General features: G+C 38.0%; 2 protein-coding genes across 2 annotated transcripts; one reads left to right on the top strand and one right to left on the bottom strand.

Moving 5' to 3' along the window:
* The first annotated feature begins 143 nt into the window (after nt 1–143).
* On the top strand, nt 144–16,234 carry cmtm4 (CKLF-like MARVEL transmembrane domain containing 4). The gene is made up of 4 exons (XM_057341551.1): nt 144–1,086; nt 5,198–5,374; nt 12,209–12,307; nt 13,115–16,234. Exons 1-4 carry the CDS (start codon nt 901–903, stop codon nt 13,277–13,279), a joined length of 627 nt encoding a protein of 208 aa, XP_057197534.1. The 5' UTR covers nt 144–900; the 3' UTR covers nt 13,280–16,234.
* Nucleotides 16,235–16,405: 171 nt separating this feature from the next.
* cmtm3 (CKLF-like MARVEL transmembrane domain containing 3) lies at nt 16,406–19,715 on the bottom strand. The gene is made up of 5 exons (XM_057347144.1): nt 19,599–19,715; nt 18,389–18,544; nt 18,167–18,262; nt 17,959–18,073; nt 16,406–17,286 (listed from the first exon to the last, which is right to left on the bottom strand). Exons 1-5 carry the CDS (start codon nt 19,713–19,715, stop codon nt 17,258–17,260), a joined length of 513 nt encoding a protein of 170 aa, XP_057203127.1. The 3' UTR covers nt 16,406–17,257.
* Nucleotides 19,716–20,374: the final 659 nt, after the last annotated feature.

Genomic DNA, 20,374 nt, shown 5'->3' with positions numbered 1-20,374 from the left:
GATCATTCCGATTAAGTATATTTACATTTATTTGTAACAGCATTGTTTACAAATAAGTCAAATTTATATTAAAAATACGTGTACGCAATCACATAATGACACCTTTTTGCAGCCACAAGAGGTTAATTCAAACCTTGTTGATCTAATTAAAGTTTTTATGTTTCAACGAAAAGTCGAGGCTCAAACCCGAGCAAACCTGCGTAGTTCGTCACAGGCGAGACAAACCTGCGACACGAGCGCGCGCACACAGAAGCTGATCAAAACCTTGCGAGATTCCTACCTAGACATTTTGCCCTTTACATGGGCGCTCTGAGTTAGAAGACACCTAAAATTCCTCCCTAGGTAGGTTGCACACTAGGTTTAGAAACCTCCACGCGAAATACCGTTTCTCGCCTCGCACTTCAGTCATAACCTATCGTAATCTTCGCCTGCATAATAGAGGATAAGCGCCAGACTCCATGGCCGATTGTTTTTGTGCCTTTATTTCTCCGACAGCAATCTAAACGAGTTTATATTAAATCCTCTTTCCTCACAAGAATGTAGTTGGGAGGGCGGAGACTCGCATCCCCATCCGAAAACTGAAATATTGACAATGCCATGAGAAAAGTCGCGATCATTCGGGTTCGTTCGGCTCTGATCATAACAGGATCCGAATACAGAGTCGGGTTTGAGATCATGGAGATGTGGATATAGCCGGGATCTTTAGGTCATACTCACCGCAGGAGTTCATTGCGGTGTTGACGGTGGTCGTTTTGTGACGAGGCTTGTTCTTTGTTAAAACATTGTGACTTGTGAAATCTGCCCGGTTGTATTCAGAAGTTAGACAACCAGCGGACCCTTGTAAATTGTTCTCCGATCTCGTATCTGAGTGGGACGTGGCTATAAGAATTGGAGTTCAGCATGAGGAATAACGAGGACGCTGAGGGGTTTGATGGCGAGGCCTCCAACACTTCCATGATTTCAGGAGCCAATAGCCCGTATCAGCCGACCACCGAGCCCGTGCACTCCAGAAACGTGTTCAGGGGCATCAGGTGTGACCTGGAGTATCTCAAATCTCATTTCGGTATTTTGAAAGTAATCGAAGTGGTAAGTAAAACAGACACGGCGTTTTTGCATTCACATCCACGCTATGAGCCAAGAAAGTTTTACAGTATGCATACTGTAGTCGAGCATGGTGTACTGGCAACAGCAAGATTTTAAGTCCTTATTGGGTCCCACTGAACAGGACGACAAAAGTAAATGCAGATGTCTTCATAACCAAATGGTAGCTATATATTTTTTTCTTTCTTCATTTGGGAGTTACATCATACACAGAGATTACACATCATGTTAAAGTGGATTAGTGTGATGAACAGGGTACAGTTTCTTTGGATTTGAACTCAAACCACTCCATGCTGGGTGCATGACAATGGGCGTCAAAATCTCTGGAATGCATCACTGACAGAGGGAATGTCGTCTGCATTCTTGCTGAATAAACTTTAAAGGGATGGTCTGATCACACTCCATATCTGCACTGTTCCTGTTGCTCAAACGAGTTTGATCCCAGCGAACATGCACCCAAAAAATCTTTGAATAAATGCATCTGCCAAATTTATACATGCATTATATGTAAATCGGCATGTAAGCGCAAACACTCACACAAGGAGTTTCTGCCAGATGTCTAAAGTGGTGTAGGAAGGGTAAGGAGAAAAAAATGATGGCTTTTTGTGTTCTGCTTGCTCAGCAGAAGGAAAGAATCTCAGAATGGGCCCTCATGGTGATGCACTGTTAAGAAGCTGCATGCATGGTGGGGAAAAAAGAAGTTAAACTAAGGAAGTCGTCAGGTAAAACTAGGGTTTGTTCACACTGCCAAAAGAAAACCACCTGTGTGCCAAGTACAGAAGATACTGCTTAAAGATTGCGTCATGAGTTTGTATTTGTCTTTATGATATAGCTTGGGAGCACATACAATAGTTTAACAGTTGCTGCATATGTGTCTGTCTGTAGCTGTGTCAATTTGATCTTCTTTATGTCTTGTTATCTATGCAGTTTTATGTTGCATAGAGAGTCACATTACAAGCAGGTATGGATAGTAATGCTGATTCATTGTCGATCCATGTGCAGCCTATAAAACTTTATTATCAGTTATAAAATAACAACGAAACTGGTCACAGGTCAGCTCATGCCAGTGTCCATCAGAATGTGATCAGAGCTGGAAATAGAAAGTATAAGGACAGGGCACCTATTGTTTGATCATGCACTTTAGATGTTTACTTTACATAGTGTTGAATGAAGGTCACACAGCTCCTTGCCCTGTGTGGAGGGCACAATTGTGGCCTGAATGAAGGTTAGTAAGAAAGAGGCAATGAATAATAAAAAAGGATACGATAAACGTTTGAACTAAAACTAAACAGGATACGATTCAGAAAGTTCCCACATAACTTTTGAATTGCAACATTCCATTGATATCCCTTGGGGTGCATAAAGCTGCGGCATAAAATCTTCTGACATTGTGTTTGAAAATGTTATTAATCATTCTGTACCTCATCAAAGTTTGACAGATATGTAATACATTAACCGATATGACATAAGCTGATGAGATTTTGGTCAAGCGTGTCAATTATACATTTGCTCACATTACCATTGCCTGACTCATCTGGGTACTGTGCACAGGTTATGTCATCATTCTGTCCTGCAAACCAGTTGAGTGCTTTTTATTTGCAGTGTTATAAAGGAAAGAGAACAAATCAATCTGAAGCTCAGGACATTTCATATGGCTGCATGTTTTTTAATGTCAGCTTGCTACGGGTATTCAACATCAGCATTTCAACATGCACTAGCCAATGATTTACCTGAGGGCCCTGTGGAATAAGGAGGAACCTTTTTGGCTCTTTAATCTTTGTGAAGATCTGCACATGTAGTTTTCTTGCAAAACATCTTCGTGTCAATAAGTGATTAATGGATTTGAACACCTTAAAATGTTATTGGCTTGGAGATACTAGTGTAAAACATAAACATCCTTATGTGTCTTTGTTTTTATATGACTTCTTTTGCATAACCAGTTTGACCAGAAGGAACGTTTTCGATTTGAGACGTACTTTCTTGAAGTGAGTTCTGAGAATAAAGCCATCAGACAGAGGTCATGCCAGCTTGCTTGCTATACTTTAACATCTTTGTCAAGACGAAGTATAACATAAATGTGACCATTCACCTTGAAGGGTTGAGTTTTTCAAGGCGTGTTTTGATAAGGGAAAGTTAACTATTATTGAAAGAGGAAGGGAGTTTGATGGACTTGCCAGATGCTTTTTGCATGTGCATGTCTGTAAATATATTCTCCAGCCGCTTTCACAGAACTTATGTAATGTGCAAAGTGCTTGTCTGCAAACATCTCCAAGGTTAAAAAACGTTGAAATAGCTGTTCAGTTTTGCGCAAGAACACCAGAGAAACTCCCTTCGGGTGAGGGAAAAACTGTTGGGCTAAATTCTGTTCAAGGAGGAGCGCTTGGAACACAATGCAAGCTGTCAGACCAAGACTCCAGCAATTCATTTTTTGGGCACAACAGATGGCGAGTGTACAAACTGGGGTTTACCCTCCATGTGGACATTACTACAAGAAACTGGCTTATTTCCTCATATCTACAGTGAATAAACTGAGGCATGGGCTGACACTTCTTTGCGTCTGACACCTGCTGTCTGTGGGCTGTGCTACATTTACAAGACCAAAGACCACATCGCAATACACTTATGACAAGCCTGCCCTGATCTTATACAGTTTTTGCAGAGAAAGCAACCCTTGGTTTTGACAGACGTCACAGACATGCATAAGGCAAGGCCACACTCAAAAATGAACATTCTGTCATCATTTATTCACCCTCAATTCAATTTTATTTATATAGCGCTTTTCACAATGTGGATTGTTCCAAAGCAGCTTTACAGGAGAAAATAAGAAAAACACAGAAAATGTAAAACACAGCACAGTGCATGGTGTTTATAGAACAAGCAAGATCGTTCTAGTAAATAATATCTAATAAATGCAGTCTCCCGGTGAGCAAGCCATCCAACAATGCCCCGTGGTGAGGAACTCAAGCTCCAATGATAAATAAATGGAGGAAAAAAACCTCGAGAGAAACCAGTCTCAGCCGGGAGGGCCAGGTCTCCTCTGACGTGTCACAGCTGCACTCAGTTACTTTGATTAAAAGTTACAGAGTATATGTTTATAAAGAATAGGGAGAGCTTATTTTTACCATCACGTCGTTCAAAACCTATATATGATTCTTCTGTGAAACACAAAAGAAGATATTTTGAGAAATATCTGTTTTGTATGCATACAATGGAAGTCAATCAGGGCCAACGTTGTTTTGTTACGAACTTTCTTGAAAAATCTTGTTTTGTGTTCTGCAGAAGTTTGGAATAAATTGTAAAATCATTTTTAATTTTGTGTGAACTTTACCTTTAAAGTTCTCTTTTTGGGTCAGTGCACGTCAAACATCCTTTGTTGATGTGAGAACTTCCCAAGTGGAAAGAAGTTAAGCAAGGGGAGGATTTAAAGATCCACAAGTCAACCCCGAACGATGGATGATCTGGCTTTGCTTTTATTACTTAGCATCAGCATGTTCTGAATTTGTTGGCCGACTGTCATTGTCATTTCAGGGGATTTTTTCACAGAAATCGTTAATTTGGAGGTTTCCAGAGTGTACTTTAATTCTTAGATGTGCAGAACACTTTATTTAGCGTCTCCTGTATGACAGCATCCGGACTGGTCCAGCTGGAAATGGCCCTGTCTGGATGTTGGAATGCTTTGTGGCAGCGGTTCTGTCTCTTCTTTGTTTGGAGCAGGCCAACCTGTAATCTGTCTGAGGTTTTGTGCTGGCGAGTCAAGACGGCAGAACACCTAAATAGCACATTAACCTCAGAATTCTTCCCATGCTGTGGTCTGCTGATGAATGTGGCGGGAAAACGTTGGTGAACCCTCTACGATTTCAGTAGGGTTCAACATACTTCTCGAGGCTCTGTTACGACCATGTGGAAAATGCATTACAAAGTAACCCAGGCTAAATGTAGATTTATTTATACCCTAAAACATGTGAGATACAGTTTTTGACTACCTCTAATTTTCAGTTTTATTAAAATAAAGCATGTTGTTTATTGCTTTGATAAATTTTTGATCTATTATGCAAAGTTTGCTTTAAAATATTGAATTTTCTTCTTGCTGTTGTAGGTCTTGGCTCTTATCTCCTTCATCTGCATCGAGACCATTATGATGTGCTCGCCCTGTGCCGGCGTATACCTCTTCGAGTTTGTTAGCTGCAGTGCCTTCGTTGTCACGGGCGTCTTGCTCCTCATATTCAGCCTAAATCTGCATATCAAAGTGCCACATGTCAACTGGAGTCTGACGGTATGTTTTTATTACAGTAGCCACAATGTTCTTAAGGGGGTTGTTCACCCAAAAAAGAAAATTCTGTCATCATTTACTCACCCTCGTGTCATTTAAACTTGTATGAGTCTCTTTCTTCTGCAGACAAAAAAAGGGGATATTTAGAAGAATGTTGGTAACCAAACAACGGCGGTACCCATTCACTTCTATTGTACAGACACAAAACCAAAGTCAACGGGTACCGTTGTTAACATTTTTCAAATATTTTCTTTTGTTTTCAGCAAAAGAAAGAAAGTCATGCTGTTTTGAAATGACAAGAGTGTAAGTAAATAATCACTTTAACATCAGCACTTTAAATAAAAAGCTCTGTAGATGTTCTGTACAATGTCCAGGGCATTTTTTTGTATACAGCTAAAAAGGTTGATAGCTTGACTGTCTGTCAATCTCTAAAAAGGTCATCTAATTTATTAATCTATCTAATTCATGAGAGAAGTAGCAGTGTCTGATATGAATCAAACCATTTATGCGATTTGGATTTTTTTCATTGAATCATAGAATTCATTTAACAAATTCTAAATGGTTTGTTCATGAAACTGATCTAATTCTGACTCAATCTGGGCAGAAAAAAACACAGCCTAGGAATGATGGGAGTAAATAATAACCTTTCACTTTTGGCCAAGCTCTTGCTTTCCTAAAATCATTTCACATCCATCTAAATGTGAAAATAGTTTTTGCTATGGAAACATTTTGACGTTGTACCTATCTTCCTCTAATCCGTTTTTATTGCATAATATTTTAAGAAGGGCTAGCGATGATTGACCACGATAAAGCAGAACTTATTTGTACTCCTGTCAGATGCCTACAAAATGAAAGAGCTGTACCGTTGCCATGACATACCAATGACACTGTACATTTATGAAAAATAAGCCAGTCTCTTGTGTTTAACACGGCTGAGGTGGAGGCCATGCACACAGGCTTCATGTTCCTCAGAATGGGAGCTTGTGTGCTCACGGCTCAAACCCACTTTTAGCAAACATGAAATGTCCCTCTTGTGGGATGAATTTACTGATTCACTGAAAGATTAATAAGGCATGATTCCCTTTGTCTCCCTGCCTCTTCACACACAAAGCTCAGCATAATTGGACCTCAGTGTTGTGGATCTATTACAGTCATTATTTTTGGAGCTGTGCACATACTTGGGAAAGAAAAAGGTTGTGAAATGCACAGCAACTTGCTAGTCTGTTCTAAATGTTTGAATGTGCTGTAAGGATGGGTTCAATGATTTCATGGACGGTCAACATGTGTCGGTCATGAGTGTGTAATGTTTATCCATGTGGATACTGTGAACACTGAAGGTTTGGGGTTTTGTCAGTGTTGCCATGGCTCATTAGAAGAACTATGATCTTCACGATAATTTCAGCTGTGGTGGGGCTGAGGTTTTGGACTGAGCACCGTCTCCTGCCAGACGGACCCCACGAGCCCCAGTCTTCTCATTTGTTCTGGAATGGATGCTTTGGGATGGAGGTCCTGCAACAGCCTGGTTCTCTTCTCCTGCTTGTTGTGTTTATATCCTTGGCTTTGCTAACTTCACCACTGCTGTGCTTTAGGAACTTTCACATAATATGGTGCTAAAAGTGAACGGTAATTTTTTGGCGCTGAAATTACACTGTGTGTATGGTCATGTAATTGTAGCCTCTGTTCCAGAAGAGTGTTTTTTGATTTTGGGTTCTGAGATGAAGTTCTCCCTGAATTTTGCTTGTCTTCTTTAGTTTGTTAAGTTTAGATGACAAACGTTTAGAGTGCACGCACTAAGCTAGCTGGTATTTTTGAACCCGTGTGTCATTAGTAGTTTGTTCCAGAGGGTCCTTCTTTGTGTAGCGTCCTATTACCACAGGCTCATGGGGGTCTGGCATTGCGAATTACATTATTGAAAGTGATAGGTCAGTAGAATGACAACATTCAGCTTGCGGTGGTACGCTGGCACCATTGTTCCGTTGCAGAGGTTTCTGAATGGGTACAATGTCTGTCTAACCATACACACATACATACACCGAAAACCATGCAGAATGTAATAAAAAACAACAATAAATTGATAAGCAGAGATTTCACTCAAGTGTTGGGAATGCTGCTTGGTTTTATATCGTATTATCTAATGATATAACTATTCTGAAACTTGTAAAGCTGTGAAGTGAAATAATTTCTTCATGTGTTATTAAAGGAACAGTTCACCCAAAAATCATTTACTCACCATCAAGTTGTTCCAAATCTGTATAAATGTATTTGTTCTGATGAACACAGAGAAAGATATTTGGAATCATCCTTGTACCAAACAGTTCAACTCAACTCAGTTTTATTGTCACATCACCACGTGTGGTGAGTGAAGTCTTGGGTGCATACTCCATACAAAGTAGAATGCAGTTGGACAGACAACTTTATGACAAACAAATGTATGACAAGCAACTGTATGATTTACAGACTTAATTGACAGTATGTAGTGCAGACGAACAGTGCAAAGTATAAATAGACTGACTGTACAAAAAAGACAATATACATTATACACATATGGACAGTTTATACACAAGATATACACATTGGACGTTGAACATACACATTAAATATGCAGGTGACCGATGGCCACCATTGACTACCGTAGTAGGAAAAAATGAGGGTGAGTAAATGTAGACAGAATTTTGATTTCTGGGTGAATTGTCCTTTTAAACATGAGCCAGAGACCATTTACTGTATGAGAGAGGTAACACTGTGTGGAAAATATTGAAAGGTAAACATAAAAACTGGTAGAACAGAATGCAGAGTTTTATAAAAGCTGCACAATTATAACTTGACACGTCTTGACTAATGGTTATTTGTAATTATGTTCTGACGGAAACTACAGTATGAGTTTTCTTTCCCTATTTAGGATTTTTTCACGCATAAAATACACTGTACTTGGAGTTGTTGCTTTAGTGACGCTAAATCAACCTGTTTTTCCTTGTTTCACATTTTTTACACACCACATCAGAGAGGCCAAGCACATAAAACTGCCCTGGAAAAAATCTTAGCAACTTTGTTAAATGCTGACATCTTACCACCCAGGCGGATAAAGAGATAAAGCTGAACATTCAGGAATCATTTTTCCCCAGCAAACTTGTATTGGAATTAATTTATTTTTCCTTTTTTTCACATTTCCAAGATCTATATGCCTCCTGTTGCCTTAAGCAGTATGAAACTAAAAATGCACCACTGAGAATACTTGGCACAGAAGCAAGATCCCGCATAATTCTCTTCTCTCCCCTGTCTTTCTATCCCTTACAAATGCATGCATATAAACACTTTTCATATTGTCTCCACGAATGTACCACATGTGCTAAATACATGCATGTTGCTGTAGATCTGATCTTTGTTAACAGTTTGGAGGGCCACAGACTGAACCTGCAGTGAATATTACAATTCCCAGGTTTACACCCCTTGAGCCCAGCATGCTTTTTATACAGACAGCCAAAACACACACACACACTTCTGAGAGTGCATTTTAAGAACACTCATGACTTCTTATTACCTATATTAAATGCTTAGTCATTGTGTTTTTGTAATCTTACAGAATCATGCTCATTCAGCAAATTTGATTTATATTCATCACTAAATAATTATGCAGACTTTGTACCTTGCCTCAATATAATTGTTTTTTCACATCATAGAATATTTTAAGCTGGTCAGCAGTTTTTAACATTAAGTGTGTTTTAGTTTGGTTTGGCGTGCAGTTGAGCCATCTGCTGAAGTATGTGTGAGAGCAAAGGCTGGTTTGGCATATGTTTCAATGATTGAGATTATATTCTGGTTTGGCATATGTTGCGCTGTACTGTGTTTGAGATGGGCATGGTTTTGCTTAAGTGTGTGTGGAAGAGAGAGAGAGGGAGTGTCACGTGAAACAGCGTGGTCAATCGCCCTCATGTATTCTGTCACATGGGTGGCCATGCTTGTCACGCTAAAGTGCTTATTGGCTGCACCAAGACAAACCACCTAGTTTCATACAGTAGAATCTGCTCTTTTCGTGTGTTTTTGTGTTAAAGCAGACTTTAATTTTGAATAGTGTGGGAAACATGGTTTTACTGTATTAAGTGGCTATTAGTTTCATCACATAAGTGCATTTCTATCGTTGATCAGAAAAGTAAAAATGCCTCAGTGCCCACAAGCACATGGGATGTAAGAGGATCAAGTTTTCCTATACAATATTCAACTTTAATGTTTTTGTTTAGTTCTTGTCACATATCTTATGAAAGTTTCTACCAAACTGTAATATTTTTACAAATTCGAACGAATTAATCGTGATTAATTGCATCCAGAATAAAAGAATATGCCTGTCTACTGTGCATATTAATTTTGTATTTATTAACACACACACATACATGCATATATTTAAAAAAATATAAAAATGAATAAACATTTAAATAAAATTTAAATTATTGGTAAATATAAATAAATACCTGTAAATATTTCCTAAACATGTGTACATGTATGTGTCTGTTTTTATAAACACCAAATTAATATGCATAGCGCAGTTTCCCTGTTGAAAGAAACATCATATGCTGGTTAGGTAGGTTTTGAAGCATGGTAGCTGGTTTGTGCTGGTCATGTGCTGGTTTAAGCTGAAGCTGGTCCTGAGCTGGTTTAAACTGGTCCTATACAGGGTATGTAAACACAAACTTTTATTCTGGATATGATTAATTGTTTGACAGCCCTAATTTTTTCCATAATCATTTTGACTGCATATAAAGGTAATTCACCTGTTAATGGAAAAAAGATTTTTTCCAGACATACTGTATATGACTTAAAGCTACAATCCACAATAATTTGGGGGTAAAAATAATTAGAAATCAATTATTGAGTACATACATAGACAGATCAGTGTTCAAAACGATTGTCTTATCCTACCTTGATTCACAACGGTAAGCTTATAATAATTATTTATAATTTGTGCTGTCGGGTTGCCCCATGCAGGAAATTTGCATTTGGGGGAGTACCTCTTTGCGTCATCACATCACGTCTGTAAACACAAAGGAGAGGAACCTGAGATGGCAACAAAGAGGCCAAACTTCGGGACTCCCGCTTTAATAAATTTGCTGTCCATCACTACAGGCAGAATTAAATTATTGAATCTTTTTTGACAACTCTGTCAATTTGTATGTAGTTGCCTAGAAACCAGTGCTGGCTAATTTTTCTCTGGTCTCCCATACTTCACACTGCCTAGAACTGAGAAGAGAAAGCAGTCTGCATTCATTTGGAAACATCAAAGCCAGCAGTTCGTGCTATGTTGGCCTGTGATGTGAAATTTGAGGTGCCAGGCAGCTAGTGAGGCTTGCAACATGCTTTGAAGCGCCTGTTACATTTCACCCCCCACAGTGTGACGGCTCAGACAAAACACACATCTATTCCAGACTCATAAGCGTTCAGGTTGGCTGGGGGAGTGGTCAGAGGAGGCTTTAACCATGTTACAGCATTGGCCAACTGGCTGCTGAAAACTGTGACCCTTATTTGAGGAACTATTAAAACTAAAAACTCTGTGAAGATGTCAATGTGGTGGGTAGATTTATAGAGGGGAGAGTATAAAAGCGTTAAATATAAATGGCAAAGAGACTTGAGTAACTTTAACAGTGTCCAACCCTGTGCCTTAGGATTGTTTGTATAAATAAATAAATTACTTTATGAGTCTGTTTAAGTTCCCAAAGAAAGGTTAAGTAATTGCTTAAATAGCCACAGATAAAAATGTGTTGGATACACCCATAGACCAAATACTACAGGTCTATGTAAAATGATTGATTCCTAATTGATTACGTTTAAAAAGGGAAACATATTTCCTTAATAAAATTTGCACATGATTCTTTCACAGATTAATTTAGATATTTTTTATACAAACAAACAGTGCATGTCTGAGCAAAGAAAGGAAATTAACTTCACCTTTAGTAATGTAACGATATCATTTACACTGTATCACATTAAGTGACATATGAAAACTATTCTGTAGTCAGTTTCCCTCAAGTTCACACAGATGCCCTAGCAAAGTATTTACAGGTACTAGAGTTTTAAACTTAATCTCTTAATTTTATACGATATATGTATTGTTTTTTTATTTTACAAAAAGAAGTGTTATTTAAGCCACGTTCATACATGGGGCTGAACTATCCAAATATTTTTGGTAAATTGTTGGTGAATTTGGCTTCCCCCTGCCTGTAAAAGTGCATTACTGCACTCAGCACAATGACAGCACGACCACACCTTAAATTGCAGCTTTTTTGCTTTGGTCAGTCCAATACTTTCTCCTAGTCAGAAGAAACACCCTGTAGAAATGTGTCTAGACACATTATTCTGTACACACAGGAGTGACAACCACACTTTAATCTAAGCAGAACAAACTATTGTTAATGTCAATGAGTTTATTGATGCGCATTTAAGGTGTAAGCTTTATGCAATATTCAACAAATAACAGAAATGAAAATATCCTACTCTTTTACATATTTTGACACCAGACTGTCTCTTTAATAGTTGCTAGGGGTAATTCGGATAAAATACTCCAGAGAAAACATGTTGTTTCAAAGTAGTAGCTCAATAAAAGTAGTAGTATAAACAAAATAGAGCATCCATGTGTGCACATGGCCTATGCGTCTTGTAACTCTGAACAGATCAGCAGTTAATTTGAGTCTTAAGACATTATCACAGAAATAGTGATAATACTAAGGTCATGGGCTTAATTTCCAGAAAACACACAAACTAAAATGCACATCTTGAAGTGCATATATGTAACATTGTATATGTTAACACTGTAGAGTAAAGTGAATGAATCTCTCTCTTTCTCTCTTGCAGGATCTGATCAACACTGCCACCAGTACCTTGTTCTTCTTTCTGGCTTCAGTGGTTTTGGCAGCTCTCAACCATAAAACTGGAGCAGAGATTGCAGCTGTGGTACCTATCATCTTATTTAGCTCTCTACTTCTTGAATACTATCTAAAGTTCAGTTCTTTGTCTAAAGTTCAGCTCTTTATTCTGTGGCTGTGGTTTCATTTGAATCATCTCTGGAGTAATTTATCCTGCCAGGGTTCTGCTGCCCTCTTGTGACTGAAATAATAAATCTGTCTCCTGTTCTCCAGTACCTAGGCTGGGGGAGGGGAGGGGAGTGCAGTGTTTTACGTTATTGTTACTCAGTTCTTTCAGGAATAAAAGTGATTAAGCTCACTTTGAACTTTATGTTAATTTTAGTCGTTATTCTGGTTGTGTAAGTCTCCAGTACATTTGTTTCTCTTATTCCTTTTTTTTCTGCACCTCAGGATTGTGTGTCAGTGCTTTACAGCATTGCTCATCATTACAGAATGTTACAACTGTAGCCATCATTTCACTCCCACATACCTTTCCATTAAATGTGTCTGTTTTGGGCCAGGCTGCTAACTTTTTGTGGCTGTGAGGAGGTTTGTTGTTGCTGCCTCAGCAAAAAGAAACAGAAGGCAGAATATATTCGTTAAACCAATTCTCTTGCCCAAATCTTGACCTAAAGAGCTGGGGATTTGTGCCGTGTGTTTTATGATACAGATGTTCACAGCAGGAAAACACTTTACACACCCTAGGTTTTGAACCTCTGAACCACAGAGCCGTAAAACATGTCAAATTTTTTTGAAATAATAAGTTTAATGCTATATATAACAATCGCATAACATTTATAGTTGTAAACCTTCCTCTCCTCCTGAGTATGAATAATTGTATGTGTTGCATCTACAGATCTTTGGTTTTCTGGTGATGGGAGTTTATGGTCTGAATACATATTTGGCCGTGCGGAGGTGGCGTCTCGGGGACTCACGTGATGGACCCCTGCAGACCAGCGAGTACATACGTGCCCGCACCGCCTCACGGGGAGAGGTGGAGTCACGGCCGGAGCTACAGTAAAAGCCACTGGCGGACCAATAGAGACTACACGGTTCACATTCCTGATGCGGTAGTTTCCTTCACTTATGGTGGGAAGCTGATGGCTGGGATATTATGACATACAGTAGAAACAAATGGACGAACTTTGCCTAGAGTGGAACACATCTCTAGTGTCGTCATTCTCATGATCAACCCCAGGCCATCATCAGTTGACTGTGTATGTAAATACAGTTTTTCCATTAATTAAGGGCTTTGCCTTGAGGGATGATCTGGATTGTTATTGACATAAATTCACTCCAAAGTGCTCCCGACAGGAAAGCTCAAAACTCTTATGTTATGTCTAAACTAGGGGTTGAGCGACTATTATGTGATAAAAGTCACGTCGACTAGTCGATGACGTCATTAATAGCTAGGAAATGTTTTGCAACAAGATTTGATGGGTGTGGGCAGTAAGACACTAGTGTGTGCGGGCTGCGGAAGAATGGCGGGACTCCCTCAAAATAGCCTCTATAGTATCTAAAATCCAAATAAACTGTTGTTCATCTATTGCACAAGAACAACAACTAAATAAAACTATTTTAAAGCGCGAGGTCGGTGGTACCGTGGCTAGGGGCCGATCACATAGAAAGCGTTTATTGCTGTTAAACTGAGCTGACACTACGGGACTGTGAGACAACTTGAATTGCTATGGCGCTTACACTACACAACAAAGTTCCTTCTCATTTGTCGTCTTGTCATAGCTGCGCGCATACTACACAACACACCGCTGACGAGGTTCACACACCACAAAACATTGGGTGAAGAGGCGGTCCCGACCATCAGCGAAAATACGTTTAATTTCATCTTCTTTCTTCCGTTTATATCATCTGCACTGTGATTGGCTGGATTAGTTCCACGTGGTCGTTTAATCGCGCACACAACGAGATCACTAGGCGATAATAGCAAACAGGTTTGAAAATATCGTAGCGTCTGGGATAGCTCGAGACAGGTCCAGATCACGTTGCACACCTGCTTATACTTAACGAGCTTCTGCGACCGAAACGAGCAATGATTTGGTCGCGATCTGAATGTTTTGTCGCAGACCTTGGAAATCTGTCGCGACAGCAAAATCCAGCCAAAAGTCACGTAGTGTGAGCTTGCCATTAAAGGTACACTAGTGTCAAAAAAATCACATGACCCGCGACCAGTCGACATCAAGCTTTAAATGTCACGCCAGAGCATTAATGTCCACTAGTTCGTGCAACCCCTAGTCTAAACCAGAACCAGCTGGTTTTAATAACGGCCGCAATATGCCTGACAAAGGCTGTCAGACACAGTACGAAAACACTCCTTTTTAGCTCGATTCCCAACACAGCTGTGTGTATGATGTGTCATATGAAAGATCAAAAAACTTTCTTTTCCGACTCATGATTATTGGTTATTTCTGATTGAAGTGGAATAAGAATGGGTGGGCTTTTCTTACTTAATGAAGTGTTTTATGGTATACAGTATAAATTGTGTTATTTTCCGTTATCAAACACATCAGAAAACAATGGATTTGCATTATACTGTTTTCTCTGTACAGAGCAGGTCACTAGAAGCCAGTAATTATTTTACTGCTATTTTTGTACCAAACATAGCCTATTTCACCTCAGTATTGTGACCCTGCATTAACAACTTTCAGATGACAGCACAACAGTAGTGTGTGCTTTGGTGAATGCAAGTGATGGGGGATCTGGGTGTGTATTTTATGACTCGTTAAAACCTTTTAAAAATGTTTAGATACTAATCTTTAGGTATTGCAACTTTTTGATATTTTGCAGAAACTAAAATGTGTGTGATTGTTTTTGTGGCTGTTTGTAAGGATTTCTTTACTGCGTTCTGTATATATTGGTTTAACTGGATAGAGTTTTTGAAGGTGTATATATTCATAATCAGAGTGTGTGATATGACATTAATGAAGGTTTCCATGTTTTTATGAATTCTTATTACTCATAAAATTAATTAATAGACTTTATAGACTATTAATAGACTGGTTTAAGGAACGAGTGTACTGTGTATGCGGTATACGATAGCATCAGCTAAACTGTGTATTTTCTCATTGTGCCTTAATCAAAGGCTTGACTTGTCAAAACTCTCAAACTTCTAGGGCCTCGTATATAAAACATTGCATAGATTTCGTCCTTATATGTGAATTTTGTGCATACATGTTTATACATTAGGCCCCTGAACAAAATTTACCGAATTAATGTTTTCAAAGAACATTTTTACCTAGGCCAAATGAAGTACACTATTTCTGATGTATAACAAAAAGAAGGTTCCTCGTGTTATTTGTTTATATTCATACTCTTGTGTCTTACTTTCTGAAGTTTTACATTTGAGGCACTTTGACCAACGTTGAGATGACATTGCATCCCAACATCATTACATCATTTTGATTTTATGTTGACATTAATAGCAGGTTTGAAATACAATCAAAGAATGATTAATGTTTTAATGAAGGACCCATCAAAGTACTGAAGTCTGTTTATTTTTCCCGTATTGAAAGCAATACTACTGTATGTGCTTATGCTTTGTAATAATGTGTAAAAGCTTTTACTGTGCTTTGATAATATATGCTAAACTTCTCTTTTGAGGATTTTAGTATCAGAATAATTCCTGATTTTGATCATGTTGTTTGGTCTGTGCATTTTCATCTTACAAATCATGACTCATTTTTACATACTGACAATTTGAAGGATTTTGATAAAGATTGTATCGGCTTTCTGATTGAAACTTATGATTATTTTGATATTTGCAGATTTTTCCTTTAATAATAAGCAATGTTTTACTCCATGTGTGTGATATAAATTTGTATTTTTGTATTTATAGAGTTGTGCATATAGGTACTAAATGCTAATTGATTGATATTTGTCAAAATATTTGTGATGGCAATCATTTCCTCCAATAAATGGATTTGGATTGATCAATGAATGTTAATCAATGAATTAAAAATCTTACCACTTTGGTTATACTTCGCTGAATCCTTCACACATAAAGTTTGATCCACTTAAGGAAACAGACAATACTTTGCCACTAACAAAATCTGTTTCATAATACAATTCTAACATTCTGCAGTAGAAAACACTACATCATTAATAGCTTAAACCAAACATCAAGTCACTGGTGCACAAAAGATATTTATTTTGGTAAGTGGTTATGTGAAATTTCATGATTCCAAAACAATTCCTAAAGTAAACAGTCTTTTATAAGCATACTAAAAGTTGCTTTGTTGTGGGCATATGAAGAATGTCTGAGAATACCATAGTAAACCTGCTGAAGCTCATGCATATACATTATAAATTTAAAACAAAGGCAGTGGACAGATAAGAATATTTCACTGCTAGATGAGCTACGAGACAATTCCTGCCATTTTTGTAAGAATTTGGAAAGACATTGGCATTCCTTAGCAATTAAAAAATTAACACAAAAGTGTACAAGTGTAAGTCAGGTGAATGTGACCAGCCAGCCACCTGTTATATTATTAAATGATGTAAACGTCTTTCATTTTTGATGCAAAACAATTATTCCCAAAGGGCAGGGCTTCATTCCCAGGGTCATGCATAGCTTTTAAAAGTCAGAATGTTGAGAGAATTTCTAGATATTAACAAACACACACACACCTTCCAAGTAGGCTATAGACAGAGTAACAGACTCATACATTTGAAAAACAAACTGAACCAAAAACAACCGCACATATGTAAACACTACTTTAAGTACACTTCAGCTGTTAGAGGCAGTACTTGGATATAATAAATGATACCCCAGAGAGCAAAGATAAGTTATTTACATTGGTCCAACATCACTTATCTTTGCTATCTGGGACAATACTACCATTTTGTCCAGGCTGACTGATGTGAAGCAAAGTCACTGGAATAATTCACTGTGGGAAATCAAATGACATGATTGTATTGATGTACACATAAGTCTGTGTTTTTATCAGTGGTCACACACCAGAGCTTAAAGGACACAATCACAGCTTCAGTCAGAGTCAGAATCTGAATCATTATCTGTGTGGAAAAAAAGAGTTTGTTAACTGGGAGAGAAAGAATAGACATGCGGATTTCCCTTGATAATAATCTGCTTTGCAGCAAACCCTTACAAGTGTACCTAAAGGTATACTTTATACTAAAAAGTGTGCCAATTTAGTCCCAAGTATTGAAATAGTACATTTACAAGTATACTTTTAGTACATAGATGCTATTATGCTACTATATAAAGTATACTTTAAATAAATTTGAACCACTTAAAGGGATACTTCACCCAAAAATGAAAATTCTGTCATCATTTACTCACCTACGAATTGTTCCAAATCTGTATAAATTTCTTTGTTCTGATGAACACAGAGAAAGATATTTGGAAGAATGCTTATAACCAGACAGATTTTGTCATTTTTTGAAGAAATGTCATTTTTGGGTGAAGTATCCCTTTAAGTATAGTTAAAGAGCTTGAAATATACTCTTTTTTTTTGTAAGGGCAGGCAATAGGCTGGATGACTTTGCCTTGAACTAAATTTTCAAGAATACTGCTTCTTCACTTACACAGAATAACGCTACACTAGTGTAGATGTCCATATAAAAAAATCTTATCACTATTAAATGGTCTCACTAATTTTGTTGCTGCTGCAGACTGATGTGAAGTCATGCAAAAATTCCTGTAAAGATATAAATGGCCTGAGATACCTTGTGTATTGGGAGGTTCCCCACTGGAATCGCCTCCCTTGAGGAAATTCGCCAGTTCGTTAAAAATGAAATAAAAGTCCAGAGCAAAAATTATTGTTCCAATGAAGCCAAAGACCTAGAAGGGAAGAGGAGAGAGAACAAGGAGTGAATTAAAGATAAACGGTGGGATCAATAGTGAAGATATGAGATTTGACTGATGTTAACTGACCCCAGCAGCCTTGGATGCTCCATCTGGATACTTTGACACAGCTATTATAGAGATGATGAAGAAGATGATGGAGGCACTGACACAACGCAAGAAGTCCTTGATGAAACATCAAACAAACATGGAGAAATTAAAAAAAACTTGAGGAGCCAAATGTTATAATGTGATGCATCTTAATGGTCATGTGCACAGTCCCCATTTCGTACAGTAGGTCATTGAACTTACCATGAGGGGCCAGTGAAAGCCTTTAAATCTCTCATTGAACTTTGTGGAATATGCAAAGAGCAGGAAAAGAGCTGCCAAGAATTCGATGAAGGGAGCTGTGACAAAGGCAGCTGCTGTTGAAGCAGCAAAGCAGACAAAGCTGATGAACGACGTTACCTGAGGGCACATCAAACACAAGCATATATCTTCATTTCTATCATTTTATTTATAGTGGGAGTGTAGTAGAAACCATGAAATTGATCATAGACACAGAAGATTATTCTGGTTTACCAATCTTCAAAACTGCTAGCTGTGGTTTATTATGCGACTGAGATAGAGTGAAATCTCTCTATTTATTCAAATAAATCATTGTTTTGCTTGCACAGATTTCCAACCACACAGACACCAAATACAGAACATTGTAAAGAACATCATAAATACTAACCACGGCCTGGTTCACAAATGATAATGTAACTATACTTTACTTGTCTCGGATATCAAGGACAAAATGCTCACACAATACATTAAGTATTATACTGCGATCGTTATAATATAATAATTATATTATTCTGCCTCAGCAGAAAGTAGCAACATCTCCATATATGTAAATGCAACATCTGGCAAGTCATATGGGACTTGCAACATCTGCCCACACATGCACACAAAGTAATTATAACGGAATTAGCTGCAACATGAAACCTAAGATATATCCATTAAGAACAGAAGCATTTGGTAGTCATGTTGTCTGATCAGCCTGAATATTCATCGTGATCATAACGCCGCTCATACTGTAAGATGTCTCTCCCAAAGCACACACGATTATTTTTAACATGTTTTTAGAAACGTGTGGGGACACTGAACAGGAAAGACAACTCCCCCTCCAGCTGAATGAAAAACGAATGATGACCTACATAAAACATCAAACTTATTCGCCCATTTATCAACAAAGAAACTTTGAAACACATGTGAAAAGACGTTGACTTAATTGATTAGCAACGAAAAGTCTGTGAAAATATATCGAAAAGGGAAAGAAGTAAAACCGAAACATGTGATGAATTGCATGTGAGCACTTATGCAGCACTTTTTACGCAGCCTGCATCCAGCTGCCAATAGCGCACGGCTATAGTAATAATATTTATTAAACTGCAAAAACCTATCACAAATAAAACCAATGCAGTTGCAACGTAACCATTTACAAGGATTGATTTAATGATACAAAACAAAGGCATACCACTTCACCGATCAAAAGTTGTCCTTTCCGGGATGATATGAACTCTTTACTCGGCAATAGAGAGCGAAATGCAGTTTGCTGTGATCTGTTATTTGCTGGAGCCTCGATGTCCCCCATCACGCCAAAGAAACACTTCCACACCCAAACAAGGTTCACACTGAGGGGTCCTGCTCACCGCTATTAGTACAGTGACTCTTCGCAAAGCAACATAACTTTCCACGGAGTGGAAACGGAAATAATGACAGTGCGGAAACGAAGCGCACAAAAGAGCAACATCTGCATTCCCGAAATCTGGAGAGCGTTAAGTGAACAGCACATATACTGTATAAAGGATGCGGGTGATACAGTGGACACTGCAAAGATATTCAAACAATATTACATAGCAAACGGAATGTAGCTTCGATAACACTACTTTAATTGAATCCTTATGCCTAAAGTTCTGACAGACCTTCCCCTTTACCAGCCCCCAAACCTATGAGTAGCCTACTGATTATAAAATGTTTAACGTGCTTCAGCAGTCTTGAAAAATCAGTTTGGAGTATAAGACTTTAATAAATGCAAAGTATTTTTTTTTAAAAGAGCACTGCATTTCGGAGCAACAGTTATCTTATACAAAGGGGAAAATAAATTCATGTAAAAAGGACACTGGGCTTAAGATAATATTGACGTGGCTCATGATGTACTGTATGGTTGAGATATTATAAAAAAAATAATGAACAATATTACATATAATCTATTTTTTTACAGTATTTTCAATTATATTTTGTTGATAATCA

The sequence above is a fragment of the Triplophysa rosa genome, linkage group LG1 (assembly GCF_024868665.1).
Source record: "Triplophysa rosa linkage group LG1, Trosa_1v2, whole genome shotgun sequence".
In the NCBI taxonomy this organism is placed as follows: Eukaryota; Metazoa; Chordata; class Actinopteri; order Cypriniformes; family Nemacheilidae; genus Triplophysa; species Triplophysa rosa.
Note: the sequence above shows the minus strand (reverse complement) of the source record. Positions and strands in the feature narration are given on the sequence as shown.

Coding starts and splice junctions, on each gene's coding strand:
- cmtm4 (XM_057341551.1), top strand. CDS start 901: ATGAGGAATAACGAGGACGCTGAGGGGTTTGATGGCGAGGCCTCCAAC. Junction 1,087..5,197: donor TTTTGAAAGTAATCGAAGTG/GTAAGTAAAACA, acceptor TTGCTGTTGTAG/GTCTTGGCTCTTATCTCCTT. Junction 5,375..12,208: donor ATGTCAACTGGAGTCTGACG/GTATGTTTTTAT, acceptor TCTCTCTTGCAG/GATCTGATCAACACTGCCAC.
- cmtm3 (XM_057347144.1), bottom strand. CDS start 19,715: ATGGGGGACATCGAGGCTCCAGCAAATAACAGATCACAGCAAACTGCA. Junction 18,545..19,598: donor AACTTTTGATCGGTGAAGTG/GTATGCCTTTGT, acceptor ATGTGCCCTCAG/GTAACGTCGTTCATCAGCTT. Junction 17,287..17,958: donor GGAACCTCCCAATACACAAG/GTATCTCAGGCC, acceptor TTTTCCACACAG/ATAATGATTCAGATTCTGAC.